Source organism: Spermophilus citellus (genome assembly GCF_964194105.1).
Source record: "Spermophilus citellus genome assembly, chromosome: 11".
Lineage (NCBI taxonomy): Eukaryota > Metazoa > Chordata > Mammalia > Rodentia > Sciuridae > Spermophilus > Spermophilus citellus.
Window position 1 is genome coordinate 113419124 of NC_138192.1, and position 27633 is coordinate 113446756.

Here is a 27633-nt window from a genome sequence, read left to right on the forward strand (position 1 = left end):
GAGGATATACACAACTTAAACAGACCAATATCAATTGAGGAAATAGAAGAAGCCATCAAAAGACTACCAACCAAGAAAAGCCCAGGACCGGATGAATCACGAGCCACCACACAGCTTTGTAGATTCAAACAGCAAATCTTTATTCCCGAACTCACACCGGCCTCCACACACGTTCTGGGGCAATCCCAGTTCTGCTGCCACCCAATTCACCTACTCCACGAGGCTTTCTTTCCCAAAATGCTCTCTGAATCTCACGAGAACTCAGTGGGAGCTCAGGCAGCAGGAACGCCCTAATTCCAGCAGCAATAATCCTCAACATCGAACTTCCCTAAAATCCAAGGTCTTAAACTGGGAACGCCCTTAACCCAAGGACCGGGATACTTCCTCAAACCTGATCAGCTCTAAACCAGGATCCGCCTTGGTCTTTGAGCAAGGTCACCTTACATGCAATGTCAACAGCGAAATCATTAACATGGGGTACGCTAGTAAGGAAATTTTGATGCGTCATTTCTACTTGGTAATGGCCCTCAGCAGGTATACAGCAGAGTTTTACAAAACCTTTAAAGAAAAACTAATATCAATACTTTTCAAGCTTTTTCACGAAATAGAAAAAGAGGGAGTACTTCCAAATTCATTCTACGAGGCCAATATCACCCTGATTCCTAAACCAGATAAAGACACTTGAAAGAAAGAAAACTATAGACCAATATCTCTAATGAAAATAGATGCAAAAATCCTCAATAAAATTCTGGCAAAGCGGATGCAAAAACATATTAAAAAGATCGTGCACCATGATCAAATAAGATTCATCCCTGGGATGCAAGGCTGGTTCAATATAAGGAAATCAATAAATGTAATCCACCACATCAATAGTACTGCTATATTAAGAGAACATAGTACTCCTTTTTATACTCCACATATAGTAAAGCACAGAACTCTTTTATTTCACAAAGTTAAATTAACTGCTGCTTTTTTTTTCTTCTCTTTGTGTCTTTGAGCGTGTCTTCCAGAATCAATCTAACTTCAGCCATTTCAGCTGCAAAATGAACACAATTATAATTAGCCCATAATGGTCCGTGAGAATTATGTGATTTAATGAGCGTACTTACTTAGTACAATACCTTGCTCAGAGTAAGTCCTTGAGAGACATTAATTATCATCATCACCATAGCAACAACAACCCCTTCCCAGGAAAGCAGAATCTTCAATAATATTGGTAAATACGATTGCTCTATTTGCTGGGGGAAAAAAATGAAGATAAAGAGCTTGATGTAAAGGCCACTTCGTGGACGTGAAAACAAATAACTTGTAACAAATTCATATACGTAATGGTTGTTGCCTGTTTCGGGACCTTCATCAGAATTATGTAGGTCATCTGTTGAATTTGATAATCCAGCTAGCCCTACAACTATGCAAAAGGAAACTGGAAAAGAATGTTTAATATCAAATATACTTTCCCTGTGCTATTTTTTATTTTTATTTATTTTTTATTGGTTGTTCACAACATTACAAAGCTCTTGACATATTATATTTCATACATTAGATTGAAGTGGGTTATGAACCCCCAATTTTACCCCAAATGCAGATTGCAGAATCACATCGGTTACACATCCACAATTTTACATAATGCCCTATTAGTAATTGTTGTATTCTGCTACCTTTCCTATCCCCTACTATCCCCCCTCCCCTCCCCTCCCATCTTCTCTCTCTACCCCATCTACTGTAATTTATTTCTCTCCTTGTTTATTTTCCCATTCCCCTCACAACCTCTTATATGTAATTTTGTATAGCAATGAGGGTCTCCCTTCATTTCCATGCAATTTCCCTTTTCTCTCCCTTTCCCTCCCATCTCATGTCTCTGTTTAATGTTAATCTTTTCTTCCTGCTCTTCCTCCCTGCTCTGTTCATAGTTGCTCTCATTATATCAAAGAAGACATTTAGTATTTGTTTTTTAGGGATTGGCTAGCTTCACTAAGCATAATGTGCTCTAGTGCCATCCATTTCCCTGCAAATTCTATGATTTTGTCATTTTTTATTGCTGCATAGTACTCCATTGTGTATAGATGTCACATTTTTTTTTATCCATTCATCTATTGAAGGGCATCTGGGTTGGTTCCACAGTCTAGCTATTGTGAATTGTGCTGCTATGAACATCGATGTGGCAGTATCCCTGTAGCATGCTCTTTTAAGGTCTTCAGGGAATAGTCCGAGAAGGGCAATAGCAGGGTCAAATGGTGGTTCCATTCCCAGCTTTCCCAGGAATCTCCAAACTGCTTTCCAAATTGGCCGCACCAATTTGCAGTCCCACCAGCAATGTACAAGTGTACCCTTTTCTCCATATCCTTGCCAGCACTTGTTGTTGTTTGACTTCATAGTGGCTGCCAATCTTACTGGAGTGAGATGGTATCTTAGGGTGGTTTTGATTTGCATTTCTCTGACTGCTAGAGATGGTGAGCATTTTTTCATGTACTTGTTGATTGATTGTATATCCTCCTCTGAGAAGTGTCTGTTCAGGTCCTTGGCCCGTTTGTTGATCGGGTTATTTGTTATCTTATTGTCTAATTTTTTGAGTTCTTTGTATACTCTGGATATTAGGGCTCTATCTGAAGTGTGAGTAGTAAAAATTTGTTCCCAGGATGTAGGCTCCCGATTTACCTCTCTTATTGTTTCTCTTGCTGAGAAAAAACTTTTTAGTTTAAGTTAAGTCCCAATTGTTGATTCTTGTTATTAACTTTTGTGCTATGGGTGCCCTATTAAGGAATTTGGAGCCCGACCCCACAATATGTAGATCGGGGCCAACTTTTTCTTCTATCAGAAGCAGAGTCTCTGATTTGATATCAAGCTCCTTGATCCATTTTGAGTTAACTTTTGTGCATGGCAAGAGAAAGGGATTCAGTTTCATTTTGTTGCATATGGATTTCCAGTTTTCCCAACACCATTTGTTGAAGATGCTATCCTTCCTCTATTGCATGCTTTTAGCCCCTTTATCAAATATAAGATAGTTGTAACTTTGTGGATTAGTCTCTGTGTCCTCTATTCTATACCATTGGTCCACCCGCCTGTTTACCAGTACCATGCTGTTTTTGTCACTATTGCTCTGTAATATAGTTTGAAATCTGGTATCGCTATACTGCCTGATTCACACTTCCTGCTTAGAATTGCTTTTGCTATTCTGGGTCTTTTATTTTTCCATATGAATTTCATGAATGCTTTATCTATTTCTACAAGAAATGCCGTTGGGATTTTGATTGGCATTGCATTAAACCTATAGAGAACTTTTGGTAATATCGCCATTTTGATGATGTTAGTTCTGCCTATCCATGAACAGGGTATATTTTTCCATCTTCTAAGATCTTCTTCTACTTCTCTCTTTAGGGTTCTATAGTTTTCATTGTATAAATCTTTCACCTCTTTTGTTAGGTTGATTCCCAAGTATTTTATTTTTTTTGAGGATATTGTGAATGGAGTGTTTTTCCTCATTTCCGTTTCAGAAGTTTTGTCGCTGATATACAGAAATGCCTTTGATTTATGCGTGTTGATTTTATATCCTGCCACTTTGCTGAATTCATTTATCAGTTCTAGTAGTTTCTTTTTAGACCCTTTTGGGTCTTCTAGGTATAGAATCATGTCATCTGCAAATAGTGATAATTTAAGTTCTTCTTTTCCTATTTTTATGCCTTTAATTTCTTTCGTCTGTCTAATTGCTCTGGGCAGTGTTTCGAGAACTATATTGAATAGAAGTGGTGATAGAGGGCATCCCTGTCTTGTTCCAGATTTTAGAGGGAATGCCTTTAACTTTTGTCCATTCAGAATGATGCTAGTCTGAGGCTTAGCATAGATAGCTTTTACAATGTCAAGGTAAGTTCCTGTTATCCCTAATATTGACACTAAAACTAGGGTTAACTGCTGCTTTTTAACTTTAATGTTTTGTTGCTCTTGGAATTGCACGTGGACTATGTGGTTTAATTTAGAGATCCTATCTTTTCAAATATTTTCCCCTTTAACTCTTGACTTTTTCTGAATTCTAATTAGGTATATGCTTGGTTTCTGCATTTCACTTTACACCAGTCCTAATCTCTTAGATATTTTCTATTTATTCTTCTGGGTTAAATTATGAGTTATTTCTTCAAAAGCTTTTTACAATTAAATATTTATCTTTATATTTGTGTTTGGTCTATAAAGGAGTCAGGGATTTACAAAGGTAGGTACTTCCTAAATATTTGTTAAGTGAATTTTTCCATAATTTTCTGATATTTATTCAGGGTCCTCAGCAGGTTCAAAGAACGTTGTTTCAGTGTGTACATAAATAAAGGAGTGATTGAATGGGTGAATTTTCATACTGGAGTACAATAAATAAAATTTCTGTGCTTATTTATTTGGAGTTTGTTTTTATCTCTAAGGAGTTATATATTTCTTAAAATGTTGATTATATCTGCATAAAAATTATTTTATCTACATAAAATTACTCCACACTAGTCAGTACATTTGGCCTTGTCATTAGGAATTATAAAATGATAGGAAAAAAGATGCTATGATGAAGACATGGACTTTGCTTGGATAGAACTAAACATTAAGAAGTATTGTGTGGCATTTGAGAATTATATGACTTAAACATGAATATGGCACAAACTTTAATGTCTGAGCCTCTCATTTGTTGTAAAAATGTTTATATAAATAAATAATATTTATTTGATGGGAAATAGAGATCATGTTCATTCTTTCTACAGTTGGAAATAATTGAGAACATTATCTCTCTTCTGGTATAGTGTACTTTCTGCAATGTTTGTTCTTAAGTTTTGTTTGAAGTGTTAAATATTTTTATGAAATTTTATTAGAATAAACATTTTTCTAATTCTGTTTTGCTTGTGGAATAACAACATACATTCATAGGCCAAGCCCTTTTGGATTTTATACTTTCATGTGTTATCCTGATCAAATTTGTCTTTTTCTTGTTTTTTAATTTTCTTTTATGAAGTGATTCTTAGTAATGTCTTGTATACTACATGAAATTTTCTCAGATTCATGCAAGTGTCTGTTTGAATCCTGAGTTTCTCTTTTACTACTTTCTCCTTTCTTCCTTGTGTTTATTACTATATGAATTTCCCTTCAGGTATATAAAGGGAACAAAAGACAGTGACCTGCAGAGGAATATTGACACAATATTGCATGACATAATGTTTAGAACAGTGGCTGTTTCATAGTAAAAGATCAATTAAGCATGAATGCTAATTAAATTTTTAAGTATTATCAGTTGAAAAATTGGTCTTTGAAGAGGCAACTATAATAAAAGAGAATTAGAAGTGAAATTTTTCTCTTTATCTCAGCAAGGTGTAATTGCAGTCTTTATCTGAGACTTTGACTTCCAAGATACTGTGGAAGTATAACTTGTAGTAACATTGCCAGAGGACAGACAGTCTGGATACTCAAGACTTTCTAATTCTGTTGTGTAATGCTGGTTCATGGAACATTGTTTTTCTGTTATTTTGGAGGTAATTTGGAGGATCTTCTGCTTTATCTAAAGCTGGTACTAATAGGAAAAGTTATAACCAGAAAAAAATAAATGCCAGTTTTGTGCTCCCTTGCTTTTATAACCTCAAGATCTGTTAAAAGGGCCTAGACATTGAAATCATCCATGCATTTTTGTGTATGCAATCTTTTCTGTATTATGTATCTAGCGTTGTGATTTTTTTTTGACACCAATGATATTGAACCCAGGTATGCTTAATCACTGAGCAACATACCTAGCCCATTTTATTTTTTATTTTAAAATGATCTCACTAAGTTGTTTAAGGACTTGCTAAATTGCCAACGCTGGCTTTGAACTTGTTATTCTCCTGCCTCAGCCTCCCAGGCTGCTGGGATTAGAGGCATGCATCAATGTGCCCAGCTAGTGTTGTGATTTATGACATTGAGTAATTTCTTTTATTTATGTGCTAATGAATAAAACCTTATTAGTTATTTGAAATCAAGTTTTTATTTATAAATATAGGTATAAATTATGTGTACCTATATATGAATAGGGAAAGATATGAAAGAAAAGACGTTTCCCATCACAATCCCCCCCCCCCACACACACACACACACTTGGTTCTATAAGATTGCTGAAGTCCTGGATAGTTAGGTAATCAGAGCTACAACTAGAGTGAATAGTACCTTGTGTTTTTTTCTTGTCTGTTTCTCTCAACATCAAGAATCATAGATAATAAAATTTTATTATTATCCTTTTAAAAGTCTTGTATTTATTATATAATTCCACTTGGAAAATTTTATTTCTTTTTCTTTGCCTTGGCCTTTTCTCACTTTATTTATAAATACACAAAACCTCTAATGCCACCCTGCATTTTTGGGACCTGAATTTTGAAGACCCCACTTAAAGTATTTTGGTTGGTGTGACTGTAATTTGTTTAATACTTAATAAATATATGTATTAATAAGACTATGATTAACATTTGAAAATGATCATATTTTTTAAAAAAATAATTATTGCAAAAATTAAGATTAAATTTTATTATTTTGTAGTTGGTCACAGTATTGAAAAAGAAAATATGCCAGAAGGTCCTACTCAGAAAGGTCTTCGTAAAGCCAGGGAACAAAACAAATGTAAAACAAAGATGAAAGACAATGCAAAGGTATGATATTTATTCATGTTTATACATTAATTTATACTTAATTCTCACATATTTAGATCCATGCACTCATATAGCATCATTTTTTTTTAACTAGAAAAGAAACTTAGTGGTTATATATAATAATCCTCTGAGTTTATGGAGGGAAAATTGAAGTCCACAATTATTACTAGTAACTAGTTAATTTGGAGACACATGCTTTATTAGTGTTTTAGACACCTCAAAGCATCTCTGTGCCACACTCAATTTTCTGCTTAAAATTAATCCTATATAAAAAAAATAACTCCCAAAACATCTCTTATAGTTTCTCTTTTTTTATAGTAGAATTTCTAACTTTTCTCAGTTTTCTTTTCCTTTAGAATAACATGCAACAGAATCATGCCTCATTTAAGAATTTGTATGTATCTGGAGTATTTTTGCTTTGCAATTACACCAATAATTTAAATCTTGCATAATAATGATATTAAAATTATCTGGTCAATGAAATGAAATTTAAGAAGAAAGAAAATTACATAAGAAGTACAAGGGGTTTAGTTTCTTGTTATGAAAATTCTAGCTGAGATAATGAATTTTCTTATAAAGATGATTGTTGCCAGAGAGTTCTACATCTGGCATTTGTTGTAAAATGGAAATATTTATAATTCTAATGTTAGTAGTAGTAATTCAAGAAGAGATTTTTATAAACTCAAATTATAGCATTTACTTAGATAATATCAATAACTTTCCCTTTAAGGTTTACACTAGAATCAATTATTGTATAAATATTCAAGTAAAATAAACAAACAGTTATAGGTTATACTAAGTTCTTGACAAAATAATCTTTGGATGATATTCAAATTACTGTTTTACTCTTTATCTATCTTCACTATTAATTCATGGATTGTGGTATTAGAGATAGAGGCAAATAAGAGTTAAGAATTTTTGATGATGTTGTGATTGTCATCAAGAATGTTTCATCTTCTCTTGGTATAAGTATTCTTTCAGGTAGTGCATCATGCTTAGAAATGATGTGTTGATTTATTCATTAACTGCTTATGGCTTATAAAACCATAATAGTAAACGCAAGGTTGATTTTTTTTCAAGGTTGATTTTTTAATGTGATGAAAACTATGATAATATAGTAGGCACATTATACATTTATGCATAGTATTTCCTTTTTTGTTATTGAATTAAAACATTTAATGTAATACCTACAATTCAATAAAAGAAAATGAGGCCTTAATTAAGAGCCTAGGAATAGGATAAAGTGAAACCTTCTCATCCTCACTGAATAATCATTTTTATTAATATTTTTCTTATAATTTTCTTGCAGCTGTTATTATAATGTACCTGAGTTCAGTTTCCAGTTTATGTTTTATTCACTTTAGATGCTATTTATTGACTACCTTGTGGAAATAAAGAGACAGGTCACTTTACTGATTTGAGTTATATTAGTATATATAGTACCATCATAATTCTATTTTCTATGCTTTATCTGTAAATTAGTAGTATAAATTAATTGCACAAAACAACATTTAAATGCATTTTCTTTAAGTAAATATAATTTACTGTAGAATTAACTATCATGATTAAAACCACAGAGAAGGAAATGGAATATCCAAATTACATGAGCACAGAGACTGCTTTTTTAAATATAGCCACTTCCCTAGCTTACATTCAGTGGTCCTTGTTACTTATTTCTCACTTTGTCCTCTCTCATTATTTCTTTTCTTATAGTATAACTTCTCACTTTTGTTAGTCTTTCAAAGAAATAACACTGAAAGTCCCTTTTCTGATGAACACTATCAGCCTCTTCATACTCCCATACCAGCTCCTTTAAGGAATTTTTTTCCTTTAGTAGTACTTCCTGGTGGGTCACCTCTGTTTATTCCCATTAGTGATATATCTTCCTATATATATATTTTTTCCTTACTTGTCTTTTGTTCCTGTCAGTCCACCCTTTGTGATATTTTAAAATGAACTTCTGACCAATATTTCTCCTGCTATTGTATTCTAGTATCTGCATTTATGGTTAGAAGGGAAGTAGTTTTCCATTTGAGTAAGCTTTTTCCCTTGATGTCATAGAATGCAAATTAGGCACTGATCGATACTGTGCTTTCCAGATACAAAGAACAAACATCAGTGGGATTTCTTATTAGAGGCTTACACTGGGTTTTGGACTATGGCTCTCATACCCAAGCCTTGGAGGAATATCACTCACATGAGAGAGTTCTCTTACACTCACCTCATAAGCAAAGACATCCACAGACTAAGGTGGAAGGATGGCAAGGAAACATCACTCTCATGGATCGCTTAAGCAAGAGAGGGGTGTGTATCCTTGTATCAGATAAAGTGGACTTCAAGCCAAAGTGAATCAAAAGGGACAAAGTAGTACATTTCATACTGCTTAAGGGAATTATAAAACAATAAGCCATAACAATTGTAAATATTGATGCCCTAAACAATGGGATATCTACATATATCAAAGAGACCCTACTCAATTTCAACAGATAGACCACAACATAATAATACTGAATGACTTTAACATTCCTCTCTTACTATGAATAGATTGTCCAAACAAAAACTAAACAAACTATAGAACTAAATAATACAATTGATAATTTATAATTAACAGACATACATAGAATATTTCATCCATCAGTGATTGAATACCCTTTCTTCTCAGCAGCACTTGGATCCTTCTCTAAAATAGACCATATTTTATGTCACAAAGCAACTCTTAGGAAATATGAAAAAAATAGTGATACCACCCTGCATTCTATCAGATCATAAGAGAATGAAATTAGAAATCAACGATAAAATAAAAAATAGAAGCTACTTTAACACCTGGAGACTAAATAATATGCTATTGAATGACAAATAGATAGCAGAGGAAGTCAAGGATGAAATAAAAAAAAATACTTAGAGGTAAATGAGTATAGTGATACAACATATAAAAATCTCTGGGACACTATGAATGCAGTGCTAAGAGGAAAGTTCATTGCACTGTTTGTTCACTCAAAGAATAGAAAGATAATGAATAAATGACCTAATGTTAAATCTCAAGTCCTAGAAAAAGAAGAGCAAATCAACACCACCAGCAGAAGACAGGAAATAATTAAAATCAGAGGTGAAATTGACACAAAAGAAACAACTCAGGGCTAGGGATGTGGCTCAAGCGGTAACGCACTTGCCTGGCATGCTCAGGGCACTGGGTTCGATCCTCAGCACCACATAAAATAAAATAAAGATGTTGTGTCCACTGAAAACTGAAAAATAAATATTAAAAGATTCTCTCTCTCTCTCTCTCTTTCTATCTCTTTTTTTTAAAAAAAGAAACAACTAAAAAAATTGACAAAATAAAGAGTTGGTTCTTTGAGAAAATAAAGTTGATAAACCCTTAGCCATGCTAATGAAGAGAGAGAGAAAAAACTAATTACTAAAATTAGTGACAAAAAGGAAATAACATGACAGACACAATTGAAATGCAGAAGATAATCAGAAACTATTTTGATAATTTATACTTCAATAAAATAGAAAATTTTGAAGCCATCCACAGATTTCTAGAAACATATGACCTACCTAAACTGAATCAGGAGGACATGCACAATTTAATCAGATCAATTTCAAACAATTAAATAGAATACACCATCAAAAACTACTAATTAAGAAAAGCCCAGGAGCTGGTGAATTCTTAGCTGAATTCTACAAGACCTTCAAAGAAGAATTAATACCAATACATCTTAAGTTATTCCACAAATAGAAAAAGAGAGAACCCTTGCAAACTCATTCTGTGAAGCTAGTATCACTCTGATGCCCCAAACAAAGACACATCAAGAAAACATAACTAAAGAGCAATATTCCTGATGAACATAGATGCAAAAATCTTTAATATAATACTGGCTAATTGCATGAAAAAACATATTAAAAAGTTAGTGCACCATGATCAAGTTGGGTTCTTCCCAGGGATGCAAAATTGGGTTAATATATACAAATCAATACACTTAATTCATCACATCAGTAGACTTAAAGACAAGAATCATATGATTATCTCAATAGATACATTAAAAAGTACTTAACAAAATACAGTGCCTCTTCATGTTCAAAACACTAGAAAAACTAGAGATAATAGTAACATACCTTAACATTGTAACCACAGCTATATATGTAAACCCAAAGCCAACATCATTCTAAATGGAAAAAAAAGTGAAAGCATTCCCTCTAAGAACTGGAATTAGATGAGGATGCCCTCTTTCATCACTTCTATACAAAATTGTCCTTGAAACTCTAGCCAGAACAATTAGACAGAAGAAGAAAATTAAAGGGATATGAATAGGAAAATAAGAACTCAAAACTATCACTATTTACCAATGATATCATTCTATTATATTTATAAGATTCAAACAATTCCACCACAAAACTTCTAGAATGAATAAATGAATTCGACAAAGTAGCAGGATATAAAAATTAATACCCATAAAACAAATGTGCTCCTATACATCAGTGATGAATCCACTGAAAGAGAAATTAGAAAATTAAAAATATATATATTTGGGAGTCCATCTAACAAAAGAGGCAAAAAACCTCTACAATAAAAACTACAGAACACTAAAGAAAGAAATAGAAAAAGACATTTGAAGATGGAAAGATCTCCCATGCTCTTGGATAGGCAGAATTAACATCGTCAAAAAGCCATGCTACCACAAACTTTATACAGATTTAATGCCATCCCTATTAAAATCCCAATGACATTCTTCATAGAAAAAGCAACCATGAAATTTATTTGGAAAAATAAGATACAGAGAATAGCCAAAGTAATCCTTAGTGAGAAAAGTGAAGGTGGCATCACTATACCAGGCCTTATACTACAGAGCCATAGTAACACAACACACATAGACCAATGGTACAGAATAGAAGACATAGAGACAAACCCACATAAATACAGTTATCTTATACTTGACAAAGGTGCCAAAAACATATATTGGAGAAAAGATAGCCTCTTCAACAAATGGTATCGTGAAAACTGGGAATCCATGTAGCAAAATGAAACTAAACCCCTATCTTTCACCCTGCACAAAACTCAAAGTGGATCAAGGACTTAGACACTAGAACAGAGCCCCTGTGCTTAATAGAAAAAGTAGGTCCAAATCTCTACCATATAAGCTTAGGAACTGACTTTCTTAACAAGATTCTTACAGCATTAGAAGTAAAATCAATAATCAATAAATAGGATGGAATCAAACTAAAAAGCTTCTTCATAGCAATGAAAACAATAATGTAAAGAGACAGCCTACAGAATGGGAGGAAAATCTTTACCACATGTACATTAGATGGAGCATTAAAATTCAGGATATATAAAGAACTCAAAAAACTTAACACCAGGGCTGGGTTGTAGCTCAGTTGTAGAGTGCTTGTCTAGCGCATGTTGAGGCACTGGGTTCAATCCTCAGCACCACATAAAAATAAATAAATAAAGTAAAGGTGTTGTTTCTACAATAACGACAACAACAACCCAGAAACTTAAGTAACCCAATCCATAAATGGGCAAAGAACTGAACAGGCACTTCACAAAAGAAGAAATACAAATGATCAACAAATATATTTAAAAAATGCTCAAAATCTCTAGCAATTAGAGAAATGCACTCAGAACTATCCTGAGATTCCATCTCACTCATTCAAGAGTAGCAATTATCAAGAATAAAAACAACAATAAGTGTTGGTGAGGATATGGGGGAAAAGGTACACTCCGACATTGCTGGTGGGGCTGCAAATTGGTGCAATTGGAAAGCAGTAAGGAGATTGCTCAGAAGAGTTGGAATAGAACCACCATTTTGATGCCAGTTATCCCACTCCTCAGTTTATACCCAAAGGACTTGAGGACTGACTGTAGGTTCTTTGTTAGTGTGTGGGAGATTCACATGTCAGAAAAACTGGAGCAGAGCAGATGGAGAGGTTAAGCTGAATGAAATACTAACCTTGGCTCAGTAAATGCAGCAATTATGGAACTTTGGATTTGAAACAGTGTATTTTACTTATGCTGACTTTCCTTTTCTCCCCTCCCCTCATATCCTCCTGTACCTTTCCACATGGTAAGATGCCAAATATTACTAGTGATGAGAGGAAGGCTCTACCATTACTCCAGACTTTGCTTTTCAGTTGAGTTCCACCATATACATGCTTATCACCTCAATAGTTTGTTTACTTTATTTAGGGAACAGTTTTAGTCTATATACAAAAGTCTATATGCAAAGGAGGATACTATATGTATCCTTTGGGTAAAAGGGAGAAAAAGTAGATAAGGGAAATTATTTCTCTGCTTTTAAATTCTAAAGCAGTTATTTGGTGAATTTCTCTGATGTTTGACATCTTTAGGTAAAGTTAGGAAAATGTTAAGAACTTCAGTAGGAAAACAGAACTGCTTTAGGTCTTTTGTTCACAATGACTTAAAGGAGATGATAACAGAGATGATAGAAGAGTTAAGGTGTCAGAAGACACAGAGACAGTCTAGAGCTAGATAATAGCAGGACATTGCTACCATCTTATATTGGAAGCACAATGGGAAAATAAGAGTCCAAAAGTTGGGGCCATCTGATAGGAGTTAGATTGTTGAGAAAAGAGCTATCTAGTAGATGGAGCCATGGAGGACATATGACTGTAAGGAAAGACCTTCTAACACATATTAGGGGAGGGACAAGAAAAAAATATATATTTAAAATATATATATATTTTTAAAATATTCATAGCTGAGCAGTCTGTTTTCTGTCATGTTGCATAGCTACTATGCTTCTTCCTTCTTTCTAGTTCTCATTCAGTGTTTGCCTTTGCATAGTTAGCACCATGGCTTATTGGAATTGTTTACCTCTTGATTTGAATCTTCAATCTTGGAGAGTCTGAATATGTAGTGAGACTGCCATCTTATACTGTAACTTTCCTTTGACATTTACTATTTAATGTGGAAGTAATGAGATATATATCCCCATTTTTTTTTTTTTTTGCTGGGATCCAGAATGTCCTCTCTAAGACCATCATTTAGCAGTAACCCAAATATCCACATAGTAATTGAGAGCTGAACTGTTGCAGAGATCCCTGAATCCTAAATGGTAGACTTAACTTTCAATTTGATGGTTCCTATCCTATATGCCAAGGTGGAAGCATTCTTCCCTTTCAAATTAAGCCATCTAACAGAGTCCCGGGTTGTTGAGGATAGGAAGAAAAACCTCTACAGGCTGACTTTAAGATATAATAATGAGAAGAGCTCTTTCTATCTCTGTGAACCCTTGATTTTTTTGACTATCTAAGAATAACATTGGAGGTTATTGTTTTTAAACTAAAATCATCACTGAACTTTTGAAAAATGACTGCATTTTTCTATATGGCTGTTGCTTGGTGACAGTCTACCACTAATTCCACAGGTGTTAGATCATAACCACCATTTTTTAATGCTCAGGAAAGGGTATCCATTTAGACTCAGTTTCTGATTATTTCTGAAAGGTCTGAGGTACAACAGTTGCTATAGTAAATTCTCATTGTCCTTTGAGGAAGGCTTGGAGGAAAATTTATAGTCATCTTTATGTTTTTGAATCTACAAAAAAATATATATTTTGTCCAGTTAAAACACATCCCTAGTACTCTAAATTGGAAGTGGTCCAATATAACGAAACTGCCCCTAGATGACAAAGGTTCCTGATTTGCTTCTGTTGGCAAACTCGACATTCAGCATTGGATGCTAGCCAGGTGAACTTTGCATAAGGAAAGTTCTTCTTATTAAGCCTTTGCATAACTTCCATCTTAAGAAAGTGCCTATATAAGCCATTGAACACACAAGCAAGGAGAAAGAACAACATTCACAGGAAAGGGCACATTATCTACCTGACAATTGAAGACATTATCTGCAAGGTATGTCTTTTGATTAGTATACCAATGGGACCCAGATGTTCTCATACTTTTGCCCATTTTAAGAGATCCTACCACTGTTTTCCTAGATTTTATCTCAAAATTACTAGTGTTATTTTTCTATAAACCCCTAACCAATCAGCCAAAATGAGAGCCCCTGCCAAGAAATAAATATAGATCCATCTTACATGGCAAAGTAGATGGCCATATATAGTGTCCAAATTTCTATTTTCATGAAGGCTTTCCATCTACCACTTAAACTTAAGAATTTACCTTGATAGAATTATAGTGCACTGAATTTACTTGTTCATCTGGAAACCATGATAGAATTTTTTCTATTCTCTTAAAGAATGTCATAGTGAGGGAGATATAGCATTGAGCTGGGAACAGAAGTTTGGAAGTCTGAACCATCTATACAATGGAGTTTATTTGTGCTTTGTTGATGTGCTCAGGCTCAATTTCAATTATAATTCTTGCTATTTAAGGTGAATTATTGTTTGCATGTCTAGATTCATGCCTTTATGCTTCTGATACATGTTGAGCAATCCAGACCATGAAGTCACTTTGTATTAAAAGTTCACAATTTTGGGTTGGGTTTGTGGCTCAGCAGTTAGAGTGCTCGCGTAGCACATGTGAAGCATTGGATTCGATCCTCAGTACCACATATAAATAAATAAAATAAAGGTATTGTATTCACCTACAACTAAAAGAAATAAAAAATTAAAAAAATGTTCACAATTTCTGCCAGAACTCATGACCATAGTAGGAGCTAATTCCTAAGAGGAAAACAGTTAATAATAGTTATTAATAAGGATGAAAGTGACTTTTCTCCAGAAGTCTAAAATAATCAGTACTGTGGTTCTCCTATTGGGGCTTGTTATAGACCTCTACAGCATCCACATTTTCCATAGGCAGTTTGAGTACCAGTAGATCTGCTAGGTTGTAAGGCCCAAGAGGCAGTGTATCTTCTATTGCAAAGTTTTACTTAGTTCAGACATTGTTTAAACCATTGTTGGCAAGATGGAGGATAAAACGTACATTGTCTTCCCTTTTTTTTAGAAGCAATATTGCACATTCTCTAGGCCTCAGCCTTTCTTTCATGTTTATTTATTCTCTGGCACACGTGTCTAAGACATATAGGACACTTATCACTTTCTGCTCATCAGACCCATTTAAGGTGATTTTTCTGATGTAGTAGAACATAAAGATGATCAAGATCACTATATTTTAAAAGAGTAGGGGAGTTTATATTGCCTTGGGCAAAATATGTTAGTTTTATTGCTGACTTTGCTATGTAAAAGCAACTTTAAAAATTTACCGTTACTCTGGGAATTGAGAAGAAAGCATTTATGAAATCAGTAGCCTCATAATAAGTATTAGGGAGTGTTTTGATCTGCTCCAGTAAAGATACCACATAAGGCACAAACCCTATATCCCAGAAAAAATGTACCTCCTCACATAATACTTAGATCACAGAGTGCTTAGCACCTTGTTGACCCACCTTGGCTTAATTTCATGCTTAACTTATTCTTAGCTTTTCATAATGCAGTGCAAAATGAATTTAAGGGTCTAATTGGTTGGCAGAGATGTCTAAATTACAACTTTGTTTACTTTATAGATCTTAATTGGTTTGCATAAAGATCATATGAATCATCTTAAATCATGGTATGCACTCATGAGTGGATATGAAGTCTGAATAGGTTACCATGGAAGTAGTAGAAGATTCTTTTTACAAGTTTATGGGACCTTAAGTTTTCCTGACATTCTAAAACTGTCCCTATCCTTAAGCATATCTATAGATAGTAAAAAAATATGAGCCATGAATTATTGTCCTTCTGTTTGCACCAACTACCTCTTTTGTATATTTATCACGAAATCCAAAGTTTAGTAAACCTCTGTAAACATCTTGTTTATCTGTTCTGATGAACATAATGATTAATGAGGTTCTATGATATTTTTTGACAGCACAGATCACTTCTGACTATTTTATGGCTGTGGGTAGGAATGTTAACCTGAGAAGGAACATAAACATATATAATTGTTTACTGAATTGAATGAACACTGCTTCAAATCTTATTTTCTGATAGGATGAAAAAGAACACATTTGCCAAATTAATGGCTGCACACCATTTACTTGAGTACCTTTAATCTGCTGTTGCAGAGATGCCACATGAAGCAGAACAACTGCAGTTTAGGCTGCTGCTTGGTTAAGTTTGCAGTAGTCTACTGTTATCTTCCAGGATCTTTGTTTGTATAGAGATCTGATTGGGGTATTATCTGAGAATATCATGGGAACTACAATATTTACATCCTTTGTTTAATCTCTGCCACTTTCTACAAACCTCTCCAGTAAGCATGTTACTTATTATTATCTTGATTAGGAAAGGGAGTTGTTTTAAATGCTGCCATTTAGCATTCCCTTCTATAAAAACCCTTATCCTACAAGCCAAGAATAAATGTGGGAGATCTGCCAACTATTAAGTGAATACTTTCAAATTGTTCATTTGGAGATTGGGAAATGACTAGTAGATGTGTTCATGGATCCTATCTCATTGTGAGTCAGACTTAAAAAGTTCCCTATTTATAATCTGTTCCCTTTAAGTTCTGACCTCAGCAATAATGTAAAATCAGGGACATTATAACCCCGTGAGTTCCAAAATGTTAATACCATGCTAGTCACTGTGTCAGTAGTCTCACAATGTTTGAGTATTCTTTCTTTTCTAAAGTATAGTTTCCTGAGTAGATGGCCATTGGTATTTTTGGGGGAAGAATGTAAAAATCATTGTGTATAGTTACTGTCTCTTTGCAGGATCTTTATTCCTGGAGATCTGACTTCTCCTATAGTCAGTATGTTCAGTGGATGAAAATGGTCCAGGCATGGAAAATAGACAATAATTTGTGACTTTTTAATGAGGTGCCTGCCCTCAGCATCTTGATGTTTCATTCTTATTTTTTTTATGGTTGTATAGACTGAACAACATTATGCCTGTTGGTTTCCCATTGTTTTGGCCCCTAAAGATGTTAAATTTTACTGTCTCCCTAATTTTTTATGGTTAACACCATCCTCACAGCTGTTCTGACTTAACTGCTTTTTTCTAATATTATACCCACTTTGCTTTGCCTGACCACTACATTCAGAGGATCTTTCCATTGCTTTCAGGAAGTCTAGTTCATCAATGTCATCTCTTATTATCATCCTAGAGTGGAATCACCACTGAGATTCTCAGTGATGTTACTGCCCCTCTCACCAGTGCAATTCTTATTGTTTTACTAACTGTTATATCTTCTGGTCATCTGTGTACAGGGTTATATCATGGAGTTTTTCACTTTGCATAGTGTGTTCTCTTGTACATGCTCACTTTGAGTTTTTTGAGCCTCCTTCCATCATTTGTTATGGTTGACTTGTGTTTACACTTTATTTAATCTGTCATTTCTTTCCAACTTTCTAAGAACCATCCTCACTCAGATCATATTAACCAGGGTCCTTGTCTAGGGCATTAAATCCTATATCATAGGATTTTACTCTCATACTGATAAATTCTCCTATATCTGACATTATTTTCTAGTTCCCTGACTCATCATAATCTAATCCTACATATATGTCCTGCACTACAAATAAATGTTGCCTCATTCCTAAAGTTCCTTTAGGAGTAGTTCTTATAATGCCTTAACAGAGTAATTACACTTTAGGCAAGGTTTTATCATGACTTAAGTGGATTTTGATCTATTGGCCAGAAGAGAGGATGAGGAATATTTTGTAAGGATGTGTGTTGTCTTTCAAGGCAGAAGAATTTGAATTGTCTTTGGTCAAGGGAAGCATGCTAGTTTTAACATGGAGAGCAAGGCCACTTCTATGGGTCCAGGGAGTTCAGGGAAATCTGAAGATTTAAGATTTTCAAATGTATTATCTCATACTTCTCCATAGCATCTCCCTCTATTTTAGAGAAATAGAGATTTCTCCAAAGAAGGTATAAAAATGGCTAATAAGCACATGAAAAAATGTTTAATAGTATGGTAGTTCCTCAAAAAGTTGAAAATAGAATTAGTATTTACCATATGATTCAGCAATTACACTTCTGATTACTATCCCATAGTATGGAAAGGAGGATTTTAAAGATGTATTTATATACCCATGTTCATAAGCATGTCATTTACAATAGACAAAAAAAATGGCAAGAACATGGATATGAAGTACATGCTGTAGTACATAGCATGGGCATTATGTTAAGTGAAACAGGCCATTAACAGACAAATGCTGTCTGATTCCATTTTATTGATTTGTCAAATTTATGCTTTATGTAGTAAAATTTCTGGATACAGAGAGTAGAATGATGGTTGTCAGAGCTGGGTAAAATGGAAAATGAGGAGTTATTATTTAGTGAGTATAGATTTTCGGTTTTACAAGATGAAAACTGTTTGGGATGTGGATGAGGGTAATTTCACAATGTTATAAATGCCATTATAACCCCTGAACTACTCTATCCTTAACTTTGTTAAAAGCATAAATCTTATGTGATTTTAGTATAATAAAAAATTTGGAAAAAATAACATGTTTTCTTTGGATGGATAGAAACAGAGGATATGCTGAAGAGGGCATATAATTAAGGCATCAACTGATTCATAAACATTATAGTGTGTATAAAAATTTTTATGATATTTTATATCTTAATAATTCAAATGTAGCCAGTTAAAAAAATACCTGTTTCATTTCTGGATAGTTTCACATCATCTTAGTATTTAAATAAAATTTAAATGTTTTTTAGAAGAGCAGTTAAAAAGCTTTTACTGAAATTTTTAGATTACATGCTCAGGCAACAATGATTGAATTAGCCACAATTATTATACCTTATTATATCTTATTATAAGACAAAACTTTTCCTAAACCTTTAGAAATGGATTTAAATTTTCATTAATAACTTATAATTAGTAATTTTAGATGCATTAATTTAATCATTTATTTTATCATTAATAATACATGTTATACAAAAATTACTTTTTAAAACTTAGTTAATACCATAAATATAGCTATTAAAACAACAATTTTCTCATAAGCTATGGGTGAGTTTTCATTTTTTTCCATTTATCTTAATTCACTTAGATATTTAGAAATGATATATTTTGTTAAAGGAATATATTTTTAGCCTTCATTGAGTTCTTTCATAGTTTAACCTTGCATAAGTTAACTATCATAATCTGTTTGCCTTCAGAATAGCATCTACCAACATACTATATAGCATATACTTCAGTAGATGCTATTTTAAGAGTATGCATTATTCTGAAGTCTAATCTATAATTGAAATCCATATCTACCACTTATTTCTTGTACAAACATAGCACGTTATTTCATATTTTCATTTCTAAACACTAAGAATAATATATTCATCAAAGAGTTTTTGTCAGGAAATGAAATAATATATGTAAGATCTCTAACACAGTTCTTATTAGAGAATTTATACTTAGGTAATGATAGTGTTTCTATAGAAAAGGTTACAGGTTAAGATAAATGATCTTCATTTTTTATAACTTTATTTATTTATTCCTTTTTATGAGGTGCTGAGGATTGAACCCAGGGCTTTGCATGTGCGAGGCAAGTGCTCTACCACTGAGCCATAACCCCAGCCCCCCCATCTTTAATTTTTAATACTATTTTTCTCTTTTGTTTAAAGTACTATATGAATCTACTGACTATAATTCTTTTAAAGACTTCTGTATTTATTACTTTTTAACCATTTAGTCATTTCATTATGTAATGGCATGAATAATTTAGCAAAAGATTTACCTAATTGTAGGTATAGTTTTCCTAATTTAGTTAATATACAAATAGCAGTATGGAACTTAGAAATCGATGGTGGCTAATTTTTCTGTACTCTAACGTTTGCACATCCTCTGATATATATTTGAAAGTGCTTAAATGCTCATTAAAGGTACACAACTCTCGACTTCTTTGGGTGCTGTTCTCTGTTTTGATTCCTTTAATGAAAAAAAGAAATAGATTTTTTTGTTTGTTTTTTAATGGGTGTCTCATTATGTTGCCTAGGCTCATTTTGAACTTGAGGGTTCAAGTGATTCTCCTACTTCAGCTTTCTGAGGATCTAGAAGTACATGTGTGCACTACTATGCTCAGCTAACAAATGGAATCTTGTTTAATATATTTATTATGACATCTGCCAGTAGTAATTATATAAAATAGATTATAGTTTAAATATAATTGTATGAAAATGTAGAGAGAGGATTCCCATCAATTCTCATGTGATGGCATGTGTCCTTGTATTATGCCTCTCATAATGGTGGTCTTCTAGAGTTTTCAGCTGATACCTTGCATTTATTACATTGAATTTAGTTGCGTTTACCCCCATATTCTGGAATATTTCTATGCAGCTATTTTTATTTTTGCCTAAAGAATTTTTGTGACTCTGGCATCAATCTAGGATCTGATTGATATTTTCCAGTAATTTACAATATTGCATCAGAATGTTAACCATTCTAATTTTCATATATGTAGTTGATAAGAAAATAGTTTTGCATTTTTTCAGGGTTTTATAATGTAGAAGGTGTGAAGAAACCTATCATTGTGTGCCAAGGGAATTTTAATAATAATTTGAAAACATTGGTGATGTCTTCAACAGTTGAAGTAATTTACTTAAAAATCCCTCAGGAAATATATTAACAATGTCTTTATTCAAAGTATTGTGCCATGCTAAATGGATAAAAATTAAATCAATGTGTTTACTTCTGTTTTGAGTAGAAAATTAAAAAATATACTTACATTATTACACTAAATAAAAAGAAGTAAATGTGAATCAGAACAAAAGAGATGCTGATTATTCTTAGGTCTTAAACTCTACCATTTATTTTGAATTATATGTAAAACCACAAATAATTTAGAAAATATGGAAATGAATTTGTAGTGAAAAAATATGCTCAGGATTTACAACATTTTGAAAACTTCAATCAATATAGTATCCATATTTTAAAATACAATTTATGATACCACAGTTTAAAATAAATATATTTAATTAATGATTAATTGAGATATGTGTATTTGAATATAATGTATAAATGAAATACATATATGACAAAATAGATGACATGAAATGCAGTGTATGTAGTTTTCCGCTACTTTCTTTTTGACTTAGTGTTTTGTTTTTAAGGTTCTTCCACATTGCTATATGTGGCTATAGTACAATTTATAGCATTTCTTTCTATGTTTTGTTGTTAAAGAATGTTCAGATTGCTTCCAAAGTCTTGGTTTTTTTTTTTTACAGTGATATCATGGATATTATTCTATACATCTCCCTGGGAATCTATGGAAGTTTTTCTGTAGGGCATTAAATCTAGGAATGGGGATTGAGATTTTACTATATCGTGTCATATTCTTTTCAAACCAATTGGTCATATTTACAGACCTTCCCCAGAATTCCTTATTACTGTGCAATCTTGCCAACAATTGATATTTACCAGGGTTCTTGATTTTTTGCCAATCTAATGATTAAAGCACTACCTTATTAGATCTTAATTTTCATTTTTCTGATTACTGAATGTGACATGTGATTTTTTTATTATAGGCAATTCATGTATTAGCTTCTGTGAAATAATACTTCATAACTTTTGCCCATTTTTCTGTTAGATTGTTGGTCTTTAAAAAATATTTGAAATATGTGTTTGACATACAAATATATATTTTTTCATTAATTTCAAGAGATACATTTTTGAAATGTATCATTTAAAATGTATCTTTCTGGGGGTTGGGCCGAGGCTGTGGCTCAGCGGTAGAGGGTTCACCTAGCATGTGCAAGGCACTGGGTTCCATCTTCAGCACTGCATAAAAATAAGTAAAATAAAGGTATTGTGTCCAACTACAACTAAAAAAATAAAAAATAATGTATCTTTCAAAAGATACATTTCTTGATAAAAATGTCTTAATCAATTTTATGAATGCAGATTATCTTGTTCCAGATAGCGACTTATATTTTCTATTTATCTATGAGTTTTTTAATGATCGTAAATTCTTAATTTTAATGTAATCAACTTTATCAGTGCATCTTTTTATGTTAACATTTTTTGTTACTTGCTTAAGGAATTTTTTCAATCTATAATTTCTAAAAACAGACTTTGCTTATAAAAGCACCACAATATAATTATTTAAATTAAGAAGTTAACATTGATAACATTGCTTTTATTTAATTTACAGATTTTATTTAAATTTTATATTCCACTGTGCCTATATTTTTTAGAAAACTTAACCTTTTTATCTGTATATAGTTTTAGATTTATATGCACTTGTAAAATATAAATCAGTGAGAGATCTTCTGTACCCTTTTTCTATATTTCACCAACAATAATGTCTTGCAAAATGTAGTACACTATTATAACCAGGATGTTGACATGGATAAAATGAAAATATAGAATCATAAGGATTCTGGTATTGCCCATTTATAGCCCTTATTACCTTCCTCAATCTCCTATCCCCCAATTCCTAACCCTAGGCCACCACTAATCTGTTCTCTGTCTATATTTTTTTTCATTTCAAGATTTATATTTAAATGTAATAATACACTTTTTGACTTTTTGGACTTGACTTTTACCCTCTGCATACTTCATTTGTGATTCATCTAAACTGTTTTGTGGGTTAAAAGTTTGTTCAACATATTTTAATATGTTGTATTTTGGTTTTCATTTAGTTTTACATAGTTTTCTTTTCATTCCTTTTTAGTCTTCCTCTTTTTACTCTCTGTGACCCTCATAGGTGATTTTAATAAAGTGTGTTCAGCTTCTAAGTATTTAGAGATTTTCCTGTTTGATTCCTAGTTTGATTTCCACCATGAACAGAAAACATTACCTTTTGTTGGTAGGTTGGGGATAAAGCCTGAATCACCTTTTTTGTCTGTTGGGTAGGAAATGGTAACATGTCTTGTCATTATACTATTTCTTCAGTCCTGTCATGCATCACCAGTTATCCTACCTGTTTCAACTTGTCAGAGTTCCCCTTACATTGTCTCTTACATCATTGCTAGGGTTCATAGTTATACTTAGTAGGGAAGAGCAGGTGGAGAGATGATTTTACACCATCTTTTCTGGACAGGTCATTTGCTTTTCTATTTTAAACATTTAATTACCTTGAAATTAATTTGTAAATGTGGAATATGGTAGGAATCCAGTTTTACTTTTTTTCATTCAGATAATTGCTTGTCCTAGCATAGTTTATTATATGGTTCTTCTCCCTAGTGAAGAACCAGCTCCGTCATTTATTTAGTTCCCATGTATACATGAATTTGCTTCTGGACTTATCATTGGTGAGTTTATTCACTCCTCCTGCGGTAGTACACTTTTTAATGATTACAGTTTTTAATAAGTTTGAATGTATTTTATTTAAGTCAATTCCCTCAACCTTATATTTATTTTTAGAAGCATTTTAGCTATTCTTTTATATCTTTTTCTTTATAAATTTTAAAATAGGCTTTCCAAATTCCTTAAATATTATTTTTCTTGTGATTTTTTTGGAATGTCTTTGACTATAAATTAATGTGAAGATTCCAGCATCTTTATGATGTTGCATCTTTCCATGAATGAATGAATGAGCATGGTTTATTGCCCTGTGTATCTTGACTCTCTGTAGATGTCTTTCATTAACATTTTTATAATTTTCTCTATACATAGTGTTCATATTAAATGTAATTCTAAGGTCTTATAACTTTGTTATTGTAAATGTTATCTTAAAATAAAATAACCTGTTCCTCTCTTGGCTTTGAGGCCTCCTTCAACAGAATTCAAGAGGGAGCTTTTGAGCTCAGTGCAAGATCAACCCTCTGTCTAACTCCAGTTCTCCATCAGAAGGAGTGGAGAGGGAATACTCAAACTTGGAATAAGACTACACCTCTGCAGAACATCATTGGCAAGAGACAACAGAGTGCACCAACATTCAGAATAAGACCACCCACCTACAGGACATCTTGCCTCTGTCAGCGGGAGCCAAGTGGGAAGTTCTGAGCAACAGTCTTCTTGGCTTGTCGTCCTCCAATGCATCTTTCATCAACATCTACACTTTTATCCATGTTCTTCTTAGTATTCATAAGAAGCTCAATATTCCCAGTTCATCCTTTATTTTCAGAACTCTCATCTTCCCTAAGACACCTTGTATCACTTTTTCTGACCCAATCTCTCTTTCCTCTTTTCTGACTTCCCAGACTCTTTCTCTATACTCATTGGAACTCAAGATTGGTGAGCAGTGAAATGTTCCCTTTCCTTTTGTGCTAATGGAAATTTAGCTTTCCCTAAATTAGGTAGTTTTTCCTGTAGCCAGTGGGGTTCTAGTAAATGTTTAATGATCAGCTCTTTGAAAAAAGAAGAAGAAAAAGCCTGGATTTGTAATGTCTTCCAGTTTCTGTGCTATAAATACTCACACTGCAGATGTTCAAGCTATAATTTTATTTGAATGAATGAGAATTGGGAATTAATATTCACAGTCAGAGTTCTTGGGTCAGTATGAGCCAGCTCTAGTACATGAAGTCTTACAACACCACCAGAGCAAATTGTTCTACTATATACTCAATCATGTTATTGGACCTAGACAGAGGTCAGATAAATGATCTCTGCTTCTCATTGCTGCTTTCATTCCCTCTCCCTCCTTCTATCATGAACATGTATTTTCTCTGTTTTATCACTATCAAGGTATGACATGACTTTTACTACCTATATGTTAATGACTCCTTCATTTCTATCATTTACTGAGATCTCTTCTCTGAATTACATTTTTATATAATGGGTTGCCTACTTGGCGCGTGCAACTAGATATCAATTTCCTACTATAATTATTTCTCCTGTGATTTTTTTCAGTCTTAAATAATAGAAATTCTATCCTTTCATTTTGTTTTTTGGCCAAAAAATCTCTACAGTCATCCTTGAGTCATTTCTCTCTTTCTCTCATACCTCCCCATTCAATATGAAAGAAATGATTTTGGTTATATCTTTGAAAAAAGTCTATACTTTCATCTTTTCTTACTTCTAGCATTGTTGTTGTTTCTTTGTTCTGTTCTCATATATATCTTGGATTATTCCAATCCTTCTAACTACTCTCTACTTCTGTCTTTGTTTTCCTTTCGTGTCTTTTAAACACAGCAGCCAGAATGATCTTAAAACATGTTATCCATGACACTGCTGAAAAATTTCCAGTGGCTTCCTATCTTACTTAAAGTTACAGGTGAAGTTGTTATAACTTCTGAGACTATGCGGGTCTGGCCCCATTTAACTCTCGGCCCTTATCTCTTGCTCCTCTCCACCTTCTATTCATTTGCAGCCCACTAGCTTCCCATGTGTTTGTAGAACAACCTAGACATGCCCTTGTTTTGAGGCTCTTGCACTTGAGGTTTCTTCTGTCTGGATTGTCCTCCACTCAGATATCTGAGTGGCTCATCTCCTTACTTTCTTTTAAGGTTTCCTCAAATGTCACCTTTCAGAAGAGACCTTCTATAGTTGCCCAATATACATTTTAATGATTCATTTTATTCCCTGATACGTCCTGGGCCTGTTTTCTACTTTTCTCCCTGCATAACTTTGTTTACTATATCATACTTTTAACTCATTCAGTGTATTTTTTTCCCATTAGAATGTAAGCTTCATAAGAGCAGGGGTATTTATCTTTTTTATTCAGTGCTGTTTTCCTAGTACCAAAATTATGTCCGGCAAATATAAAATGATATTTGTATTTGAATTAATGCATAAATGAAAAACTATTCTATTTGTTTCTGCTGTATAGACCTGAATTTTCTTAATGTGGGTTGATATGACTTACAGTGATTTTGCTGAACTCTCTATTTCTATAGTTTATGTATAGTTTTTTTTTAAGGATTTTCCTCTTAAGTAATGTTATCATTTGTGAAAAATGGTAGCTGTGATTTTTCCTTTTCTAGTCTTAGAAAAATTTATTTGTGTTTCTTCTCTTTGGCGGACACAACATCTTTGTTGGTATGTGGTGCTGAGGATCGAACCCGGGCCGCACGCATGCCAGGCGAGCGCGCTACCGCTTGAGCCACATCCCCAGCCCTGTGTTTCTTCTCATTGTATCTTGTCTAGAACCTCCAGAAAGCAGTTAAACAGAAGTGGTTAGAGTAGGCATTTATATCCTGTTTAAAAATTTTAAGGGGATGCTTTGGATGATTCAACATAAGGAATATTTGTTGTTCTGGGTAGGTATTCTTTATTAAGGTTCAAAACATACCCTTCCCACTACATTTGCTAAGTTTTTGTTTTATCATAAGTGTGTTAGTTCTTTTTATCATAAAATAATGATACATTTTTATCATGATTAAATATTAAGATTTTCTTTTTACCATGATTATTAATTTTTTTCTTAGATAATTTTCTCCATTTTTTAAAATTTTTAATTTTTTTAGTGTAGATGAACACAATACCTTTATTTTATTTGTTTTTATTTTTGTATGGTGTTGGGGATCGAGCCCAGCGTCTCACGCGTGCTAGGCAAGCCCTCTTCCACTGAGCCACAACTTTGACCCTGTTCTCCATTAATATTTTGATATGGTAAATGACATTATGTATTTTCTAATTTAAACATTACCTATAAGTCCTAGGATAAAACTAACTTATTTCTTGTGTGTTGTTTGATTTATATACCACTGAATCTAGTTGACTATTTTTTATTAAGATGTTTCTGTTTATGAATGGAATTGGTCTTTAGTTTCCCTATAGTCACTGTCTTTTTATAATTGCGGTAAATTGAATAAAGTGGGAATATTCCCTCTTTCTTTCTTTTGAAGTGTTATTATACTGTTGAAGATCTGTTCCTAACACATACAGTAGAAATCTTCTGTATAACTAATTGACATTATTATGTACTTGCAGTAATATTTTGCATTATGGATTCTGCTTTCTTTCTAATAGAACTATAGAGCTTATTTCTTCTCAAATCAATTTTTGTAATCTGTAAGGTAATATGAACAGTTTTGAGTATTCAAATTAAGAGCTTAAAGGTATATGTCAGATTTTTATCATCTTAGATTTCCAATAGACATATAATTGTATTGTTTTTATTTGTTGATTTTCTTTTTTTGTCTCCTCTTTCAACGGTTCTTCTTCCCTCCTCATTTCTCAATAGTCTTCTTGGAGAGTTATGAAATTTATT

The 27633-nt window shown here is 33.1% G+C and overlaps 1 protein-coding gene across 2 annotated transcripts in view; it reads left to right on the forward strand.

The window, feature by feature from the left end:
- SPAG16 (sperm associated antigen 16) overlaps positions 1-27633 on the forward strand; it is a 164243-nt gene that overhangs the window by 70572 nt on the left and 66038 nt on the right. Inside the window, exons 9-10 of one of the 2 annotated variants that reach the window (XM_081261961.1) lie at positions 6520-6629; positions 24249-26432. In XM_081261961.1, the coding sequence (XP_081118087.1) occupies positions 6520-6629; positions 24249-24485 (347 nt within the window). In that variant the 3' untranslated portion in view covers positions 24486-26432. Of the gene's footprint in view, positions 1-6519; positions 6630-24248; positions 26433-27633 lie in introns of those variants that run through there. The other variant, XM_081261962.1, reaches the window with a different exon arrangement.